Here is a 19,871-nt window from a genome sequence, read left to right on the forward strand (position 1 = left end):
CGCCGTGTAAGAGAAATATATATAGAGATTATGAAAAAACTCCGCGTGGGTGAAAATAAAAAGAAAACTCAGTTTGGTATACTTCTTGTGATGTATAAGTTCTGGACATTCTTGCTGTAATCCTTTTACATTTTTCTGATTTTTTTTGTCATTTGCCGAGTCTATAATCATTTTTTATTCATTAAAGATACGATGAAATGCACAATTGTAAGCGAAATACACATTCAATTTCATAGAAAGTTTTGTTGTCATTGCAAACAATGATTGAAAACTCTTCCCTGAATGATTCACCCTTTTTAGAGAACAAATGGGGAGATAGTTCTAAATCATTTATTTCTATAGGCAAGTGAAACATGGTTTCTGATGTATTTTTAAGCTTAATCAAATGGGACCAATTATAAGACGATGAGATCGATAGTTTAGAAGTTATAAACTTTTCATATACCAAATGTACAAATTTGTATTTGTACGTACTTATGCATAGATATCTAAACTAGTGAGGACTTGTTTTCTATCAGGGTGCGCAGCCGAATCTTTCAACAAGAAATAAGCACCTTTTAAGTACTCAAAAAATATTTTTAAGCATTATATTCGTAAATAAAATGCAAAATAATTTTCAAAGACATTACATGATCAAGATAAAATGACTAGTTTTTGACAAAGAACTCTATTCATTAGCCACTATAAAATGATCAAGGGATTTTTCAGTTCGATTTCAGAGGGTAGAAAGTGAAGCTTGAAACTGAACATATCTTGCAAAATGCAGCAGAGTTGCAAGCGAGAGTCTCGCCAAATCCAGCTCACTCTACGCACATGCAAGTATTTCACCAAACCTGTAAAATGATTGGCTCTTTCATACGCTATGAATCGACGGTACGCTGAAATAGATTGTGGTTGAATGAATTGTGAAAACGTTGCGTAGAACAATGTGAAAACCACGCTTTTGCATAATACGCAGCGAAAATAAAGATGGTGAAGAAAGAAAAAAATTTCGAAAAGGGAAAATTAAGCACTTTTTAAAAACACCCAATGGAAAAAGCACCTTTAAGGCCTTTTTAAAAAACGAAAATAAGCACCTTTAAAAAATGCTACGCACCATGTCTATGTAATTTTTTACGCTAAATCGAATGAGACTTTATATGAGTGAATGGAATAGTTCAGAAGTAGCAAGAGTTTTTATATTTAAAAAGTACTCCTTTTCAGTGGCGTACGCAGAATTTTTTCAAGGGGGTGTTCATAATTTTCTGAAACTACTAAAAGAAATTCGAGTCTGTAATAAAGCACTATTACTTTCCTAATTTAGACAGCTCGACAATTTTGACTTTTTATTTAGACAACATTGCTTAGTTAAATTTTGATTTGATTTTTTAAGTTTAAGAGCATAATGCAATATCTTCTGAAAAAAGTCCGTCATAACGGTGGGAAGTAACACTTTGAGGGCCACTTTCACATTCATCAGATTTTGTTATGCTAGAAACGTTTTCTTCAACAGAAGTATCACATTTCTGTACAACAGAAAAACTTACATTGGTACTAGATGCTGTGACCTCATTAATTTCAGGTCATGATTTTTTCTCAAAATAATTAAAAATTGTTAAATTCTTGCGTTTAGACATCCTAAAGATCCAAGAACAGCAAATATATATATATTGGCACAGAAATATCCGCTATGCTACGATCTTAAAGTTTCGAGCTGGAATGAATAACTTCAACGAGCTCAGTATCTCCAATAGTATTGTTACTGATTTCTTCACTAGTCGAAATAACGACGACGACGGGTTCGGCGATTGAATGAACTTTTTGTTAAGACAAAACAAATCAGATTTAGCGACGAGCTCCGAAAGACAAACGGCAGAGATAACTCTTAGTCTGACTAACTAACTCCACTGTACTCCGCTCCCCATTTTATATAATTTTTCACTCCATCTCCAAAATTCTCGAATTGTCTCAAAGACGACAGAACGTCTAGGATTCCAGAATAATTGCGTAAAGACCTCGCGAATGACAACCAGTTTCGAAAACTATACTGGCAGGACAGAAAGGAACCAGTCCGTAACAGTATCACGTGAATTTGGTCTTAAAAGTACAACCCTGTTACAGTAAATGTTTTTTCAGTATTCTGAGAAATAACTGGAGGAAAAAAAAGTAGGCATAAGGTAAATAAAAATATATAGTCTTAAAAAATAATAGCTCGCATAATTTCTACTAAAATTTTTATTTTTGCAATTTTGTCTGAGCTCAAGGGGGGTGTTTAGACCCCAAAACCCCTCCCTTGCGTACGCCACTGCTCCTTTTGACATGTACTTATTTACATTATTATCATGGGACTATCCGAATACGTAAAGTATTGTTTCTGATATAGTTTTAATTAATCAGAATAATTTAATTATTCTGATTAATTAATTCTTGAATAAGCTGAATTGAATGCGATTAATCCCGAGACGAGATCATACTATTAGTTTAGAAGTCATCTCTATGTACAAAAAGAGCATGATTTGTACTTGTACTAATTTGCACTTTTTACATTGCTTAACAGACAAGTGAGGTATTGTTTCGTATGCATTTTTTCTCGTTTAATTGAATCAAACCAAACACTAATCAAAAGAGCTAATATTTCAAGAATCGAAAGGATTTCTTTTAGTATAAAATGCTGGTTGGTTTGAATTGCATTTATTTATGAACCTTACAACTTCAAAACTCTCATCCTATCAACTCGAGTTTTATTCGATTCAATTTTGAATATGATTTTCATCGGAAATTTTATTTTATAAATTCAGATAGTCCCTAGATAGGAAAGTACACTGGTGTGCAAAACTTAAGCAACAAGTGGTTTTTCGGCCACAGCTCCCCAACGAAGTATAAGATAGCCATGAAATTGCGGTATAATATGTACGCAATTCAGTAGAAAGATTATTTGTATGTAAATTTTAGAAATAAAACGTCGTAGGTGATGTAAGTGTAAGTAAACCTTGTGGCTCGGCGCGCGCAGGTCAAAGCTATGATAAAAGGATGAAGAGCACCGTAGTTAAAGACATTCGCTGCAAGTGATTTGTTTTATGAAACATGTCTTCAAGAAATCATTTAGACGACTTTACTCGAGGAAGAATGATTGGGAAGTTTGAGGAGGGACGTAGTGTGACCAGTGTCGCCGAAGAGTTTAGTAGATATTTTTGCCAAGAAATATTCTAATATTTACCCCTATCGAGTAAAAATTAGCATAAGTGTTTTGCAGTTGAACTCGCACTACATAATAATTTATCGACTAATTATATCAACAGGTTTTTTAAACAGGAGCGCAATTTATTTTAGGACGAAGACAACTGAACATAAATTTAAATAGGAGGAATTATTTTTTACAATATGACAGTGCCATTATTTTTCAGCTATCTCTTTTTTTGATTTAGATTGTAGAAGAGTGCGACGAGCTCTTTGCATTAGCTTATAGCTCTATATTTCCATTAATGTAGCTTCCTTATTTATTCTATCGTTTTGTACATAAGACTGTTGCCATATCTCACTCTTAATTTATGGACTATAAATAATATGTACTTGCGCGAACCAATAAAAGAATCGGTCACGTGAATACTCTAAATGAAAAGCATGGAACTTTGTGAGGCTGTTCTAAACACTAATTTTTGCAGACAAATTTTCTTCCATTTCTCAGCTAGTTTACCATTTAAAAAAAAAATGAATTTGGAATTTTTTGACCCGTACAGCTCCAACTTTTCTAGATGGATAAAATAATTTTGTTAACAGATGAAGAATTGCGAACAGCTTTTAATGATTTTGGAGAAAATGTTGGTCCTATTTCGCCGGCGACACGATATATATTTGAGAAGCGTTTGCTGAAACTTACAAAACTTCATGGGATATCACAAGAGAAAACAAAAAGTAAGGGCAATTCTAAGCCTAAAATAAAAAGGGGCAAAAAGACATTGAGGAAATCGCAAAGTTGTCCCAATTTTGATGTCGACAGGGAAGACACAGTCTACTGCGTATCCAAAATGCCTTCATCACAAAAGCAGCGGCAATCAAAAAACCACGCAAAAAAAGAAGACCGCGTTGATACTGGTGTCATAAATAATACCAAGATACTCAATCGAAACACAGATTGTTTGGATTCCGAAATGCCTCCATCACAAAAGCAACAGCGATCAACAAATCGCGCAAAAAAAGATCGCGTTGATACTGAAGTCATAAATAATACCAAGACACTCGATTCAGAGTCTGAATCTTTTTAATCGCGGAAACATAAACAAACAAACTGTGAAAGCATGAATAACGGGAAAATAGGAAGAAATAGAATGCTGATTAAAGAGTTACCAGTCTTAAGCAAAATGCACAACACTCCACCAGGGAAAAAGGTAGAACTCGAAAAGACGAAATATGATTTGCAAATAGGAAAACTTAAGATGACGCCGGATTGGTGGTTTTGGTTTAGCTTTTCACTAAAGAGTGCTAGTTTGGCAGCAGTTATTTACATGCTACATGTTGTAGAGAACGAAAGATTTAAGTACTACAATGATTTAATTGAATCCAGGCTTCAGCCTGGAACGGCATTGATTCAAAACTTTCGCTTTTAATTGTCTTTTGGCACTTAAAATCAGAAAATAAACACGTTGAGACTATATAACTAATCAAATTTATTGCATCCAATTGGCACTAAAAAAGTTAAATAAACAGTACATGAATTTTAGGCAGCTACTTTTCTAATAGAAAACAAAATTATTTTATTCCAATTATTAAACTTACATTTCAACTATACAGATTATGACGATCTCCACTGACTTTAGAAGCTCTAACAAATAATAATTTATTTTATTGCAGAATTTTTTTTAATTTTAGAAAATGGTAATTTTAGGAAGAACTGACAATCGGAAGTGCTTTGTTGCTAGCCCTTTTTTCATGTTATAATTAAACTTTTTACTAAAATACACAGGTTGATTTTAAATTTAAATCTAGTGAACAGAGCCTTATTACTTACATTAGGTGTTTGACTTGTACTAGGAAAGTACACCAAATATTAATCCTAATTATAAAAAAATACTTAAATGTAGTTGAGTATGAACGATTTAAGCGATATTTTAGTAAAGAGTATGATAATCCAATAATCAGAATCATCTTGTTCGGAAATAAAATTGCATGTAATACAAAAGGTCTTCAAAATTCCAGTCACCGTTCTAGAGGTAATAAAAGAACAAACCTTAAACAAACAGAAGTCTGAAATTAAAGGAGGGGTAGGGGAGATTATCTTTGTGTAGGAGTATACCAAGGTAAAAAAGCAATGTATATATTCTGTATAAATAGGTGAGTCACAGATGTTGGTTCCATACTTGTATAGTACCGAAACGGCTTTAATCTAAGATGGTATTCCTTTCACCATATTTCAATTGAGTTTTAACTCATATTGTAATATGCCAAAACAAACAACTTTAATTCTAAAGTGTGGAGTTACAAAGAAATCAGGAGTGGCTGAAATATTGCCTTTTGCAAAACCTGTCGTCCAATTGCTATTTGTAGCTAATAAGTAGCAATATTCAAATGCAGTGAAAGCTTATATGTGTTACGGCCAAATCGCGAAATGGCTAAGAACGCTGTAAATCGGCTGGCCAATGTCCGATCTTTTCTTGATTTCGAGAATTGGCCGGCCAGATCGCGAAGTGGCATGGGAAGATCAGCCAAAGTTGGAAGAAAAAAAAACATGGCACGTATTATTGGCTCCTTATAACCATAACTTCAGCTAACAGCTGTGAGATGTGGCCATTTGAGACAAAGTATAAAATTAAATTTCAATTTAAAAACTTGTCTATTTTTTAATTGAGATAATACTATAAAAATACGAGGAAAACAGCACTCACCTCACAGTGAAATTGCTGTGGAAAAATCGAGAAGCAGCAGACAAATGTCGCCACGTGGACGATCCCGCCCGAATTGCAAATGCGCCGCCTACCGGGCATTCTTGAATGAGCACATCGCGAAATGGCCGGCCAAAGTAGAATATTCACTGATCGTTTCAATTACATCGCACTTTGACAGAGAGGTTTGGCCAAAGTTCGAAATGGCCGGCCAATTCGCGAAGTGACCGGACTTCGGGCTTTGGCCGTAACATATGCATTTATACCGCTTCTGCGGGATGTTCGTACAATCCTGCAGAAGTGGTAATTCTCAAGCAGATTTAGACTGAAGTTGATTACAGACTCCCTGCCCGTGAAGCGGTCACATGACACTTTCATCTATAGTAGAGTCCGTGGGCAGCTAAGATAATGGCAGTATAAATGGTCAGCATGAGTGAAATACAGAAGCAATAGTAGAATTAATTTTACACTGTTGTCCTACTGCTCGCTATGTTAGGAGTCAAAGCTTTGGTGGTATATTCCCAAGGGAGTATCCGTAAGATTAGTAATGAGAAATTAAAAGTTACACTTGAGTTTATGGTTTAACGAAAAAACTAAGTTAAAAAGCTAGGGGTGCAATACTCCAGAGCACAGTGCTGTCCGATAGGATTTATTATTATCGCGGCTGCAGACGATAGAAAAATATCAGGAATCTTCCAAAGTTCACTCGATCGCCGATTGAAAGACTTTATTGTAGCTAGTGGTTGCTCATTTGTTGTAAAATTTTTGAAAATAAAAATTCGTTAAACGTTATTATTAGTTTTTATAGAATTCATTTTTACTAAGTAGGCGCAATCTTTGCTTTTCAACTCCACATAGTATAGAGAATTTAATGATTTGGCGGTCAATTTATCGAATTCACCACATTGGTCTTCAAATCAGAAAACTATGAAGAAACAACTATTTTTGGGTATATTTTACCACCATCTTCGATAAGAATTATTAGAAAACATAAAACTAAAATAATTTAGATAAATAAAAGTACCGGTTTAATGCGGACGAGCAGACAGTCTTTAATAGAAGTTGGTGACTCTGGCTGCGCATAATGATATAGCTATGCAATTCTCAATCCTTATGATGCCTACCTTCAAAATACACTTGAAATTTCCCTTTCTAACCTTTTTCAATTAGCTTAATGTTTTCATGCTAAAATAAATAAATACAAGTCGATAATCTGACTTATTCTATAAATAGACATGGATGTTTTTTCCACCTTTTAATTTGCCCCTTTCGAAGAGATTAAGACTCACCTTCAGTCAATGTAATACAAAAGTCCTTTTAATCAAATCTACTTATTCCATATCCAGTAATGATCGACTTTATTTTCCCTCTATGCGGCAAAAAGAATTTTGTACGATGATAAAATAGAGTAAAAATCTTTTCTGATTAGGAAGATTTTTACTCTATTTTATCATTGTACACTATTTTTTCTCTGTTGCATGGGAGAAATAAAGTAGATTTTTTCTGAATGCGAATTCGTATTTTTGATAAAAATGCGTTTTTGATTTATATGACCTCATTTCGATAGGTTGTTTCTATTAAGCAATAGAAACAATCAACCGATAGAAATAAGATTGCAGAAATCAGGATGCGATTCCGTTGGCATTAGAAGATTGATTCTCAGTATTTTTTCTTCGTACAAGAAAGGCAATTTAGTAGGCCAGATATAGCCATCACGATGGCTATATATTTGGTTTCGGAGCCAAAGGTTTTGAAAAACTACCAAAACGTTGATCGTTCTGATTACAATTGCGCATCTAAGAGATTCCCCATTACTTAATAAGACTGTTCTAAAACAATGCTGGCTCTCACATATTACAAAGAAAAATCATCCTATGTTCTTTTTATAATGTTATTCTATGATGTATTCTTTTCTCGTGACTAAATTCAACTGCCAGAGCGTTGTGGACAGAGGGATTAATAATTTATTATTTAGTTTTCAGAAATGAAGTGAAAAGGGATTAATATTTGAACGAAAAATATTTGGTGCTGTCAAAGATAAAAGTATTGAAGATCCGCTGTAATAACGAATTTTATATCAAATTCAGAGAACCAAATGTTGCGAAAATTATAAAGGTATATCAATTAAGATGGCTTGGGCATATTTACAGATACTATGATTTAAATCCAACAAAAAAAGTGACATTTCAAAAATGTGATGGAAAAAGGAAGACAAATAGTCCAATCACCTTGGTGGAGTTGAGAAAACGTTGCATGGAATTGGGGTCAACAGTTTAAAAACTGTTAATTTCTGATGGAAAAAACTTTTAAGGACAGCTTTGGCCTGCAACAGGCTGTAGAGCTACAAAAGAAATGATAACTGATATTTATTTAGCCTTTTATTTTTAGATGGATGTATCATGTTTATATTACATCATTATGTGTTATCAGTTTAAGATATTTTAATGTCAGAAGGATCTCATCTTTATAGTACGTCATTAATTATTAGCAATTTCGTTTCTCAATATTTAATCAATTATTCCTCATGTGTATACTACGTCATTACTTACTCTCAGTTTGATATTACAGATTTATCACCTTCACTCAATCGTTATTAGTTTGTTTTTAGAATATTTTAATACCAGAGTGATTAATCGTTTTAATACATCATCAATCAAATAAAAATAATCTGTCATATAATAATTGTGAGCAAACGTTCATTCACTTTAAGTAGTGTCACAGTTGTGGGCAATATTACGTTGCTGCTTTGCCATAAGCATGTCGATGGTCACGAAACTGAGGAGCATTAAACTTCATCACCTGATTTGCCCAGTGGCCCACAGCGGCGAAATACTCAAAATATTAACTTACTAACTTAGTTATAAGGAATGTATTTTCAGTTTGCTTTTAACACTTACAATAGGTTTGTAAAAAATAATAATTCTACAAAAAATAGGCCAATTTAGAAAAAGTATGATTTCGTAACTTAAAATATTGTAGGCAATAAGTTATTAAAACATTTAGATTTATCCCTCATAACATGAAGATTGCATCTCAGCAAGTAAACAATCAGTCACTAGATGTACTTTATCCCACCCGCACTGTACATTTTTATGCTTTTACTAAAAGTTTTAACTTAAATATTTATTCAAAAATTTCCGTGCTGCAGATTTTTCAGTAGAACTCAACACCTTCCCGGAAGATTATTTCTCACATTCCGAGCCAGTTTTCATCTATGCAGTCATACATGATCGCAAGCATCTGGTCAATCCATTTCTGGATGGCTTCATCTTAAATGGAGGTTATAGATACATGTCATATGTATCGATGGTAAGATCTTTTTACTTAATACTCTCTAAAAAAACTAGTTTGCTGTTCAACGTATGATTTATTGAAATGATCAATTACACTAGAAATCAATTGCTCGAATAGTGATTAGCAAGTAATTATGATCAACGACTAAAGTAATCGCATGTTCTATGCAGTGTCTGATTTACCCTAAGGTAGGGGTGACCAGACGTTCTTAAATCTAGAGACCTGTCCTCGAATTTCTTTAGTTGTACTCAAAAACCATCAAACTTTTTGAGAACAGAAAATTTCACGTGTCTTCAAATTTCGTCGATGGCTTCATCCTAAATGAAGGTTATAGATACATGTCATGTGTATCGATGGTAAGATCTTTTTCTGTAATACTCTCTAAAAAAACTAGTCTGCTGTTTAAAGTATGAATTATTAAAATGATCAATTATACTAGAAATCAATTGCTTGAATAGTGATAGCAATTAATCATGATCAACGACATCAAGTATACGTATGTCCTATGCAGTGTCTGATTTACCTTAAGCTAGGGGTGATCAGACGTTCTTAAATTTTAAGTTATCCTTGAATTTCTTTAGTTATCCTCAAAAACATTCAGGATTTTTCTAAGCTGAAATTTCACCAAAATTTAACAAGTGTCTTCAAATTTCTACGAAAGTACACAATCTTTTCTATATGCAATAAAATATGTTGTTAAAAAAAGAATCAGAAATACGCAAATTTTTGTTAAACAAGATAACGTTGCCTTACAGAGAATGCAAACGTAAAGGCACTAAGCTAAAACTTACAGATAAAAATGCCATGCTTGTCTTCAAATAATTTTAAGCATAATATTAACAAATTTTTATAATAATGTATTACTTCCTTTTACATGTATTCAGATGCAGAATATTTCAAAACTGCTTAGTAATAAGTTTGGTGCAGAAGTTTCTGTACCTGATATTAGTTATCTTATAAAAAAAATCTTGGTTGCCCACAAAGATTAATATTTTCCATAAACATACGAATGTTTTGAATAGTTATGTTATTCAAGGACTTTCCGTTTATTCGTCCTCAAATTGTGGTTTATATGTATATCTGATCATCTTACCCTAAAGTCATTGCTTTTGTAAATTCATTTTTATTATTTTTGTATTAAAGGGTGGTTCTTTTTCTGTTCTATCGCGATGTTGTAGTGTTTTAAGTGCGTTGTCTGGCGGTTGGGCCGTGTTTGGAGATTAACTTTGGGAGAGACTTAACATGTTTTGTTTCTGTTTTGCCTCCATTAGTATTTTAAAATATTAAGTTATGAGAAAAGCTAGTGCTGGTAAACCTAGAATAAAAATAGAAACATAATTTAAAAAATACAAAATAGAAACATAATTTGTTTGCCATTTAATATTATTTAAAAAAAAAACAAAAAAAAAACATTTTTTTTTTAGAATTTGAAACTTTGTGATTTACTTGGTCACTTTTTCTATGATGGATGGTTGATTGAATGTGTAAAATAACAAGCTTTCTAAAACTGGAAGAAATTTAGAAAATTTCCGGTGCATCCCTCCGCTTATGTTATGCTTAACGCAATGTGTGGACAAGCTTTATTATAGTGATTTTTGTATAAATTTGAGCAAAAGTTTACCATTTATAAGAATTTTTTGTAATTTATAAATTCTAAGTGACCGTCAGCCTAAAACAAATTTATGAAAATTAATATTGCAATATAAATAAAGAATAAGGTTTGCTACGTTTGGAGTGTAATCCCTTATTTGGCTGTAATCATGTAAAATATTGCCGGCAGTTGTTTTTTGGGTAGCATGCTTCTAGGGTCTTCTAAATTTTGTTTCGTTGAAGGCTATATTCAAAGAACGCGTAATATTGTGAACACTACAAGTATACTAATATTAAATGGCACGATTTTCCAAGCTTAGGCGTAAAAATCAATCAGAAGTCGTACGACGAATTTAAGCCCCTAGCGCCATCAGTTTTACACGGTCAACCATACATACTTAAAATTATTTCTGTAGCTGAAATAAAATTAGACATGAAGGGTTTCTCCCGTGCTATAGCGTCTTTTTAAGGCCTTAGAGACCCGGACCTAGGCTATTGGAAAATGTCTCTTCTTTTTAAAAATCATCGATAATTTATGAGAAATTATTTAAATAAACTTGAATTCTCTTATGTCATAAATTATTAAAAAACATTTTGCATACTTAAACAAAAAATGTATTTGGTCCAAGATTACTCGGAGTGGCAATAAGTACCCTGGCAATTTGGCATACAGCCTCTGAATTTCTAAATCGATTCTTAGTTCTTTGATAATAGGTAATCATTGTAATGTCTAAGTTGTATATTTAATGACATTTATTTATATTTTCCTCAATAAACCACACTATATAGTTTTATGTCGCAAAAAATAACAAAAATAATGGATGGTGTTTTCTACATTAGGGAACGCTGCAAGCTTGGGACTGCCTAAATTTCCGGGTTACTGTTTCAGTTGTATTTTAAAGCCATTTGGCATCATTGTGTTTTGAGATTCTTGCAAACAATGTATTTGATTACTTATTACTTATGTTTACAATGCTAACAATACTTGTGTTTACAATACTAAAAGTGTTAACACTAACGTAAGATGGTGCACAGCTTGCAACACGAACAAACAGTAATAAACAAATGGAAAGAGGCCAAATCAAGACTGCCACAAAAGCGAGTTATTCAAAATCTAGCAACCATGTCACCTTTTTTAATAATAAATAACAAAATAACTAAAACACATTTTCACTCCAAACTCCCCAGAATTACATAATAACATTAATATCTTATGAAAGACGGCAGATTTGAGCTCAGAAATTATCTAATTTATTTCTTTTATTGAAAACAAAATTATCCGTTTGAAAACATCGCCTATCAATAACATGTAGTAAGCAGCTGCAAACTTTTTAACCGGAACTAGAGTAGGTGCCGAGCTCGAGATTGTTTACATTTCTATTGAAAACACCATCCATAGTATTTTAAATGCGGATGCAATTTTAAAATGGATGCAATTGTAATCATAAAAGAAGTTAAAATTACTATGTTTGTAATTACGCGAGTTTCTTATAGTAGTTGATCATGATTACGGTCTAAAATCGATGATCAGTAAACACTCTGCAATTATTTGTTATTCAAATATACAGATGAAATCATCATTTTCATAAACAGCCGCTTTTGAAGAAACATAAGGTGGTCCGATTTAAAAGCCAATTAATGACTTCTTAGAATTTTTACCAAAAAATTAAATAAAATTGTAAATACATTAGTGATTGCAAAACAATATTTAAACAAATGCCCTGTTGAAACATGAAAAATTACAAATTATTATTGAGTGAAGGGGGGTTAAAATATAAAAAAACCTTTGAGCAAAGGTTGAAACAAGGTCATTTTAATTTGGATTCTTTAACAGAAATAATTCAAAGTTTGAAAACTTGTTTGTGATGATTACACCTTAGAACGCTCAAATAGAATTTCATTTAAAAAATGAATCGTTCCAGTAACGATTATAGATAGGAACTAAGTTTTTAATTTAACGTTTTGGTGCATTTTTTAAGCATATTTAAAATCTGAAAAAATACTTTTTACAAACGTCATAATCTGGGCTAAACAAAAATGAATTTAATGAAGGATGCTAGATAGTTTCAAATTTGAAAAAATAAATAAAACGCATATTCTTTATGAGGAGAAATACACGATGACACTGTTTTTGTGTTAAAAAAAAAAAGCTCGCCTTTTTTTTAAAATCATACGTCAAGTTTTGATAACGTTCTTATTTTTTCTTGCTTGTACATCATTTGCGCAAAAATAGAAGCTCGATTGTTAATAACGAAAAAATAAGAACGTTATCAAAACTTGACGTATGATTTAAAAAAAATTATCTGAAACCAGTTTAATAACCTGATGAGACTAAACTTAAAAAAATCTCTATATTAAACGCTTTTCACCTTTTTTTTTTAACAATCGAATATATTATAATGTTTAAAATCTCATCTTTATTGAAAATTATTTATCATAATTGTGATAACAACTTACTGCATTTACTCTTACTGAGCATAAATTACTGCGTTCTAAAAAGAAAAAAAAAAAGGAATGAGGTAGAATTTCCTTTTACACAGGGGTAGAGAAGAATTACAAATTTTGTGTGTAGAAGGAATTCTACTGTGTGTAAAATTCCTTTTACACACGGGTTATCCTGTATATTAACCATAGATTACTAAAAGTACTTTCTTTTTGTAGACTGAAATAATAAGACTTCCGTATCCATACAACACTAATTGTACAGACTATATTAAATTATGGAGAGAAAACAATGGAACAGGACCTCTTGACGAGATGGTAAAAACTTCAAACTTTTTATTCAATGTGATAATTTTTAAATTTTCATCTGAAAATTGATTTTTGCATACATTTTTACCATTTTATATAGTTTTTGCGATTTGTATAAATTGTTTCCACTATGCAGGAATTGAAGTTAAAAGCCATTCAAATCTTGAGTAAAACTCGACAACCTGAAATTAATTCAATCACAGAATATCTTCACTTTTTATTAAACAATTCGAAAATACTCTGAATTCAGAACATTTATGGGAAAAAAATTTTTTTTTGTTGAATTTTCGTGGTGGTGCATATTGCTTTCGTCGCATTAATGCAAAATTAGTTTTTCTGAAGTTGTTAACAGGTAGATTTGGGGGGGGGGAAGTTAATGCAAATTTCAATAACTTTACTTTTTGGAATATTACATTTTTCAAATTAAGCTGAAATCTTAGCTTACAAAATTACTGGGAACTTTTTTTCTTCATTTTTTTGTTTTGTTGTTATTTTAAGCGTATAAATACAAATTTTGAAATTTAAGTTGGATTCTCACACTCACACAACTGCTATTGTGCAATCAATTGGGGCAAAAATAGATCTAAACTATTATCTTATAATGAATGAGTAACGGATAAAAAAAATAGACAATAAACCATGCTTTTTATAGTCCATCAATTACATTAAATCTGAAAAAAAAAGAAGAAAACTTTTAGCCTTTGTGACTGACACCACTAGTAAAATTTAAAAAATGAAAAAAAGTTTAAAAAATTGGGATCATTAGATTAGTTGTTTCAGCAAAAAAATATGAGTTTCACAATTCAAAATCTACAAAGCAGTCAGTACAATAACCACTCTTACTGTTAATTAATTGGTAAAATAAGAGGGGAAAAAATTATTCATCATGCCTCCAACATGTTAAACTTACAATCGTGACTGATGAAAAATAACATATCAAAAAACAGGGGAAAGAAAGGAATTAGCAAATTATTTTTTACTTTCTCGTAGGTGGGTAAATTACAGTCAAACCCCGCTATAGTGAACTCCCGGATATAATGAACGAAATGCTCGGTCCCGTGTCTTGCTATACACGTACAATGTTATTTTTAGTGGATATAGTGAACCAAAAAAGTGAGGAAGTTGGATATAATGAACTTTTTTCTGTCTTCGACTAATTCCCCCCCTCCCGTTTTCTTTGTAATAATTTTGAAATTTCTACTTCAAAATAAATACATATACCGATTTTTAAAACCATCTATAGAAACTACTTTTATGCGCTCGAATGGCAGGTTAGACAGGTTTAGAAAGTGGAATAACAGAAATTCAGGAAAAATTATCTGAGAGTCGGGAAGTGTTTCCATATCTGATGTTGAGGATTGCTCATCAGCTAAAAAGTACTAAATTTTTTTTCTGCACGCAAGACGAAGAGTGATGAAAAATAGCACATTTTTTGTTACTGCATAATATTTTTCAGTCATTTATATGAATATAATGTGTAATAAAAGGGAGGAGTTTGGGAACCATTAGTGAAATTGCCTGCGTAACGGATATAGTGAACTCCCGGTTATAGTGAACCGAAATTTCGGTCCCTTGAAGGTTCACTATAGCGGGGTTTGACTGTATAACAAAATTTGCTCACTTTAAGGCTGTTTTATGAGACTATCATTGCATAAAATGTTTCTTTTTTTCTTACAAAAAATATGCTATTTTCATAATTGCTGTCACTTTGCAACAGTTACTCATGACTGCTAGGTCAAGTTTAGCCTATATTTGACCAGCAACCCTTTATTTCTATTTTGAAGATGGCGCAAAATGTCAATATGGAAAAAAAAGGGGCTGTTTTGAGAAAATAAAAAGCATTTGTGGTCTCGTAAAAAAAATTTAAAAAAAAAAAAATGAGAATAAGACAATGGTTTAGATAATTTTCTTCTAGGTGGAAAAATGTCACCTAAATGTTGATTTTCTAAAAAAAAAAAAAAGTTTAATACAATTTAAAATATTTCAGTTATTTGTCCATTCTAAAGCACATTTAATTTTGCACAGCAAGATGGTAGTTTAAAATTATAGATTTGCTTCAAGTCTATGACACTTAAACTGTGGCTTTTTCATTTTACTTGGCAAAAGAGCGAAAAAACAAGTTAAAATGTAATTTTTACTAATTCTAAGAGTTAGCAAAGTATTGAACTTATTTCAATTGCAAACATATAAAGACTAATTTAAGAGGTTGAGGTAATATATTCAAACATATTTTTACAGAAAATTAATACTTAGTAGTGTTTCTAAGTTTCCACAGACGTCAGTATAATACACGTAAATATGGCCTGCATGGAAATCTTAAGATTTTTTTTGGTCAAAAATTTTTTTTTCATAGTATCATTAATGTCTTCTCCAAAATCATTTTTTAGAAATTAATTTTAATTTTGTCCAGCATTTCAAAATGTCCAGAAAAACAATTAAAACTTTAGCAGATTCTGATTTAACAATACAAATTTTATTTACACAAGTTTAGTCAATAATCCTCAATATAAGAATAACAATGTTTTTTTCTAAAAAAAAAAGTAATTATTTTTATTTATTTTAACTGAAATTTTTTTTAAGACTTTCATAAGGAAAAAAAACATTTTTTTTTTGAAAACTTAATTTAAAAAACAAAATGGAAATATATATTGAAATAAGGACTGAATTTAATAAACTGGACCCTTTCTCAAGACTAATTTCAGTCCTCAGGAAAGAATCCTCAATATAAAATTATTTTAATTTATTTTAACTGAAATTTTTTTAAGACTTTCATAAGGGAAAAAATTTTTTGTTGAAAACTTAATTTAAAAAACAAAATGGAAATATATATTGAAAGGAGGACTGAATTTAATCAACTGGACCCTTTCTCAAGACTAATTTCAGTCCTCAGGACAGAATCCTCAATATAAATTTTTTTTTTTTTTTAAAAAATAAGTAATTATTTTTATTTATTTTAACTGAATTTTTTTAAGACTTTCATAAGGAAAAAATTTTTTTTGTTGAAAACTTAATTTAATAAACTGGACCCTTTCTCAAGACTAATTTCAGTCCTCGGGACAGAATCCTCAATATAAATTTTTTTTTAAAAAATGAGTAATTATTTTTATTTATTTTAACTGATTTTTTTTAAGACTTTCATAAGGAAAAAAAAAATTTTTTTTTGAAAACTTAATTTAAAAAACAAAATGGAAATATATATATTGAAAGGAGGACTGAATTTAATCAATTGGATCCATACCTGCTAACTCTTCCGGATTTTCCGGAAGATTTTATTTTCATATTTAAAGTGGTAGTATGTATATACTATTTTTTCTTTAAAAAATTTAATTTTTAGATGATTTTGATCACCACTATTCTTACAAAAATTAAACACATATATTAATATGCGTTACTACCATGATCGACAGCTTAAGTTTTCTCAAATACAACGTATTTGTTTGCTTAAAATTGAAGTTTTAATTCCATTTTAATACCACTGGGAAAAATGATAATGGGAGGGATTAAAAGTTGGCAGGTATGTGGATCCTTTCTCAAGACTAATTTCAGTCCTCAGGACAAAAGAGTGGCACCCATGTATACTGTAACTTCATAAAAATTAAATTCGTTTCGTTTTATTATTTCAGACTTGCATAGAACACTGTAAACTGAATAAGTTGAAAGCAAAAAATGATTGTATTGATGAATATATTTCTTACTCCCCACATCAAGAAGAGCTTTGTGCATTTGGTACGTCTAACATTTATTTTGATTTATCTAGTACACATATAAAGTTAATAAAACAAAAACATATATTTCTTGCTAAGAAAATTAATCTAATTCCATAGGTATTGAAAAAACGAATTCTGATATTGTCAAAGATTGCGGAATGGAATGTCAGCCAGCATGTCAGTAAGTGTTAAAGAACAAAATTTATTATCTCTACTGACCATAGCGTAGCTAAATATTATTAATGGCAATTAAAACTACTTTGTCCGTTGAAAATGCACGTCACGTCCATTTTATTATTATTCTTTTTTTTACTAAATAAGGAACTATTACAAAAATTTTATAATATTTCTGAAAACGACTTTACGTTATGTTTACATATTTTCATTTTAGAAATAAGCTTTCTAGAGTTAACCATATTTTGAAAAATGTTTTCAAAATAAATAAAATTTATTTAAAATTTTGAAAAAAATGGCCACTATTAAAAATGCTACAACCAGCCAGTAGCTAAAATTTAAAGCATGTCAGTAAATTCATCCAAAACTTTTTGACCAAATCCATCCAAAATGTTTGTTTCTTTTGATTCACAAATTATGTTAGTGTGCTTTTTCTTTTAATTATAGTTAGTAAAATAACTATACGAGACAAGTATTTAATCATCTACATAGAATAAAAAATAATTTAAAAATAAGCTCAACTTTACAAATTCTTAAACATTAGAATTAAAAAGTTTGCTTCTTTGCTAAAATATTAGCATTTGCTTCCAGAAATTATGGTCTCTTAACAAGTGCTTCACAAAACGTAATTAGCATTCACATGTGTGTGTGTACATAAATAACATTAAAAAGCTTCAACTAATCTTTTTATATTATTCCTTTTCAGTAAATCTATCTAAATTTATTTATTCGAAACATACTGTCTTTTAATCTATTTTTTGGCTTCAAGTTATTAATTAATTTTTTTCCCTTTACTTATTCGTGAGAAAGACTTTTTACCTCGAACTATTTAATAGACCAATCATAATTATTAAGATTTCTCTTATTCCTTGAAACGGAACAATTCATGGATTTATTAGCTTCTACTGAATAGCACTTCGATTTTGTATCAATTGGATGATAGTTCTCTCTCTAATAATTATTAGTTAAATATTGTGTCCTCTTTTCAAGCCTAAGACCTGCTTTTATCCTTCATCTCGGAAACGACTTTAGACATATATAAAATGTTGTTTGACATGGTGCTCATAGATTAAACAAGGAATGCAGAAAATCACACTAAAATCTCTGTGTTATACTATTTGTCAAGAGAACGTTTCACAAGTTTTTACCCATATCTTTTACATCACATGCAAAAAGGGAAACATTAATAAATATAATAGGTTGAAGGATTACTCAGTTTCTCATGTTTGGTAAAGGGAAAAACAAAATTGTTAGCTCTGCTTTGTTTAATCGTCATTAATATAGGATGAGAATTATTAACTGTGAGAAAGTGCTTCGTTTTGAGTAATGCATAAAAAAAGATTTTAGGCAAAGAAATAATATAAAAAGATTTATTAATTAAAATTAGCTTTTACATTTCATACAACCACTAATATGAAATTACTTAAGCACTAAAAAGTTCTATTTGGTTCAAATATACTCAATGTTAGGCAAAGTGCTAGTTATATAAAATAAACATTTAAAAATAATTTTTGAGATAAGATTATAATTTTAAAGGTATTTTTACTTCCAAACTTATTATTTTTCGTATTAATAAAAACAATCATTTATATATTATTTTCATGTTACCTTATTTTATAATTAGGGAGCAGACCTATGAAGTTAAGTATGATGAAATTGAACCAGATGACGATCCGGTAAGATTACAATTAATAATATACATAGACGTTAAAAGCATACATTGTTGACTTAATATAATTAATACAGTCAGACCTTGATATCCTGAACTCAAAAGAAAACACAATAAGTGAGTTACACAGGTTCCAACTTTGCAAACGAGCTATCAGTAATCAGAAGTGCAATAATACGAATAATGTTAACAAAATTCAAATTAGCACAATTTTAAGGTATTTTCACGACTTAATTCTATATAGATACATTCTAATATTAACAATATTATGGATTTACTATTAAAAAAAGTGATACTTTTTCCCCCAAATATTTGCTGCTAAAACAACAAAATTTCATAACTCCTGTTAGCCAAATAACCTTCCTTTTAATTAATTATTACGAAAATTCTCAAAAACTATAATTTTTATTATTTAACCGTAACACTTCAATCTTGATTACAAAATCGTAATAATTCTGGATAAATTATAATTGTTGGCAGCTTGGGATTTTCTAACATGATTAAAAATTCTTTTTGAAATTTTAGAAAATTTGTGATTTTTGTGATATTGAGGTTTGATTGTACAGTAGGGAACCGATTATCCGGAACGATCGGGACCATCGCTATTCGGGATAACTGATTTTTCCGGTTTTCTGAATCGCTACAAAAAGCCGTATTTTTTATTGTTAAACCCAACTAAAAAAAAAATATTTGGAAATAATCTTATGAGGAAAAAAAGGTTTTTTTTAAAAAAAAATGGCGGGAAAATTTATCGAATTTCGTTCCGGTTCTTTGGTTTTCTGATTTCCGGATAACGGGTACTGTACTGTACATATTTGTAAAAAAATTTCA

The 19,871-nt window shown here is 30.7% G+C and overlaps 1 protein-coding gene across 5 annotated transcripts in view; it reads left to right on the top strand.

Moving 5' to 3' along the window:
- The window catches only part of LOC107437484 (uncharacterized), a 98,234-nt gene that overhangs the window by 71,085 nt on the left and 7,278 nt on the right, over positions 1-19,871 (top strand). For all 5 annotated transcript variants that reach the window (XM_043046922.2, XM_071185387.1, XM_071185386.1 and 2 more), the window contains exons 8-12: positions 9,004-9,164; positions 13,401-13,499; positions 17,114-17,216; positions 17,315-17,378; positions 18,996-19,047. In XM_043046922.2, coding sequence (XP_042902856.1) covers positions 9,004-9,164; positions 13,401-13,499; positions 17,114-17,216; positions 17,315-17,378; positions 18,996-19,047 — 479 coding nt within the window. The remainder of the gene's footprint in view (positions 1-9,003; positions 9,165-13,400; positions 13,500-17,113; positions 17,217-17,314; positions 17,379-18,995; positions 19,048-19,871) is intronic.

Source organism: Parasteatoda tepidariorum, chromosome 9 (assembly GCF_043381705.1).
Source record: "Parasteatoda tepidariorum isolate YZ-2023 chromosome 9, CAS_Ptep_4.0, whole genome shotgun sequence".
NCBI lineage: Eukaryota > Metazoa > Arthropoda > Arachnida > Araneae > Theridiidae > Parasteatoda > Parasteatoda tepidariorum.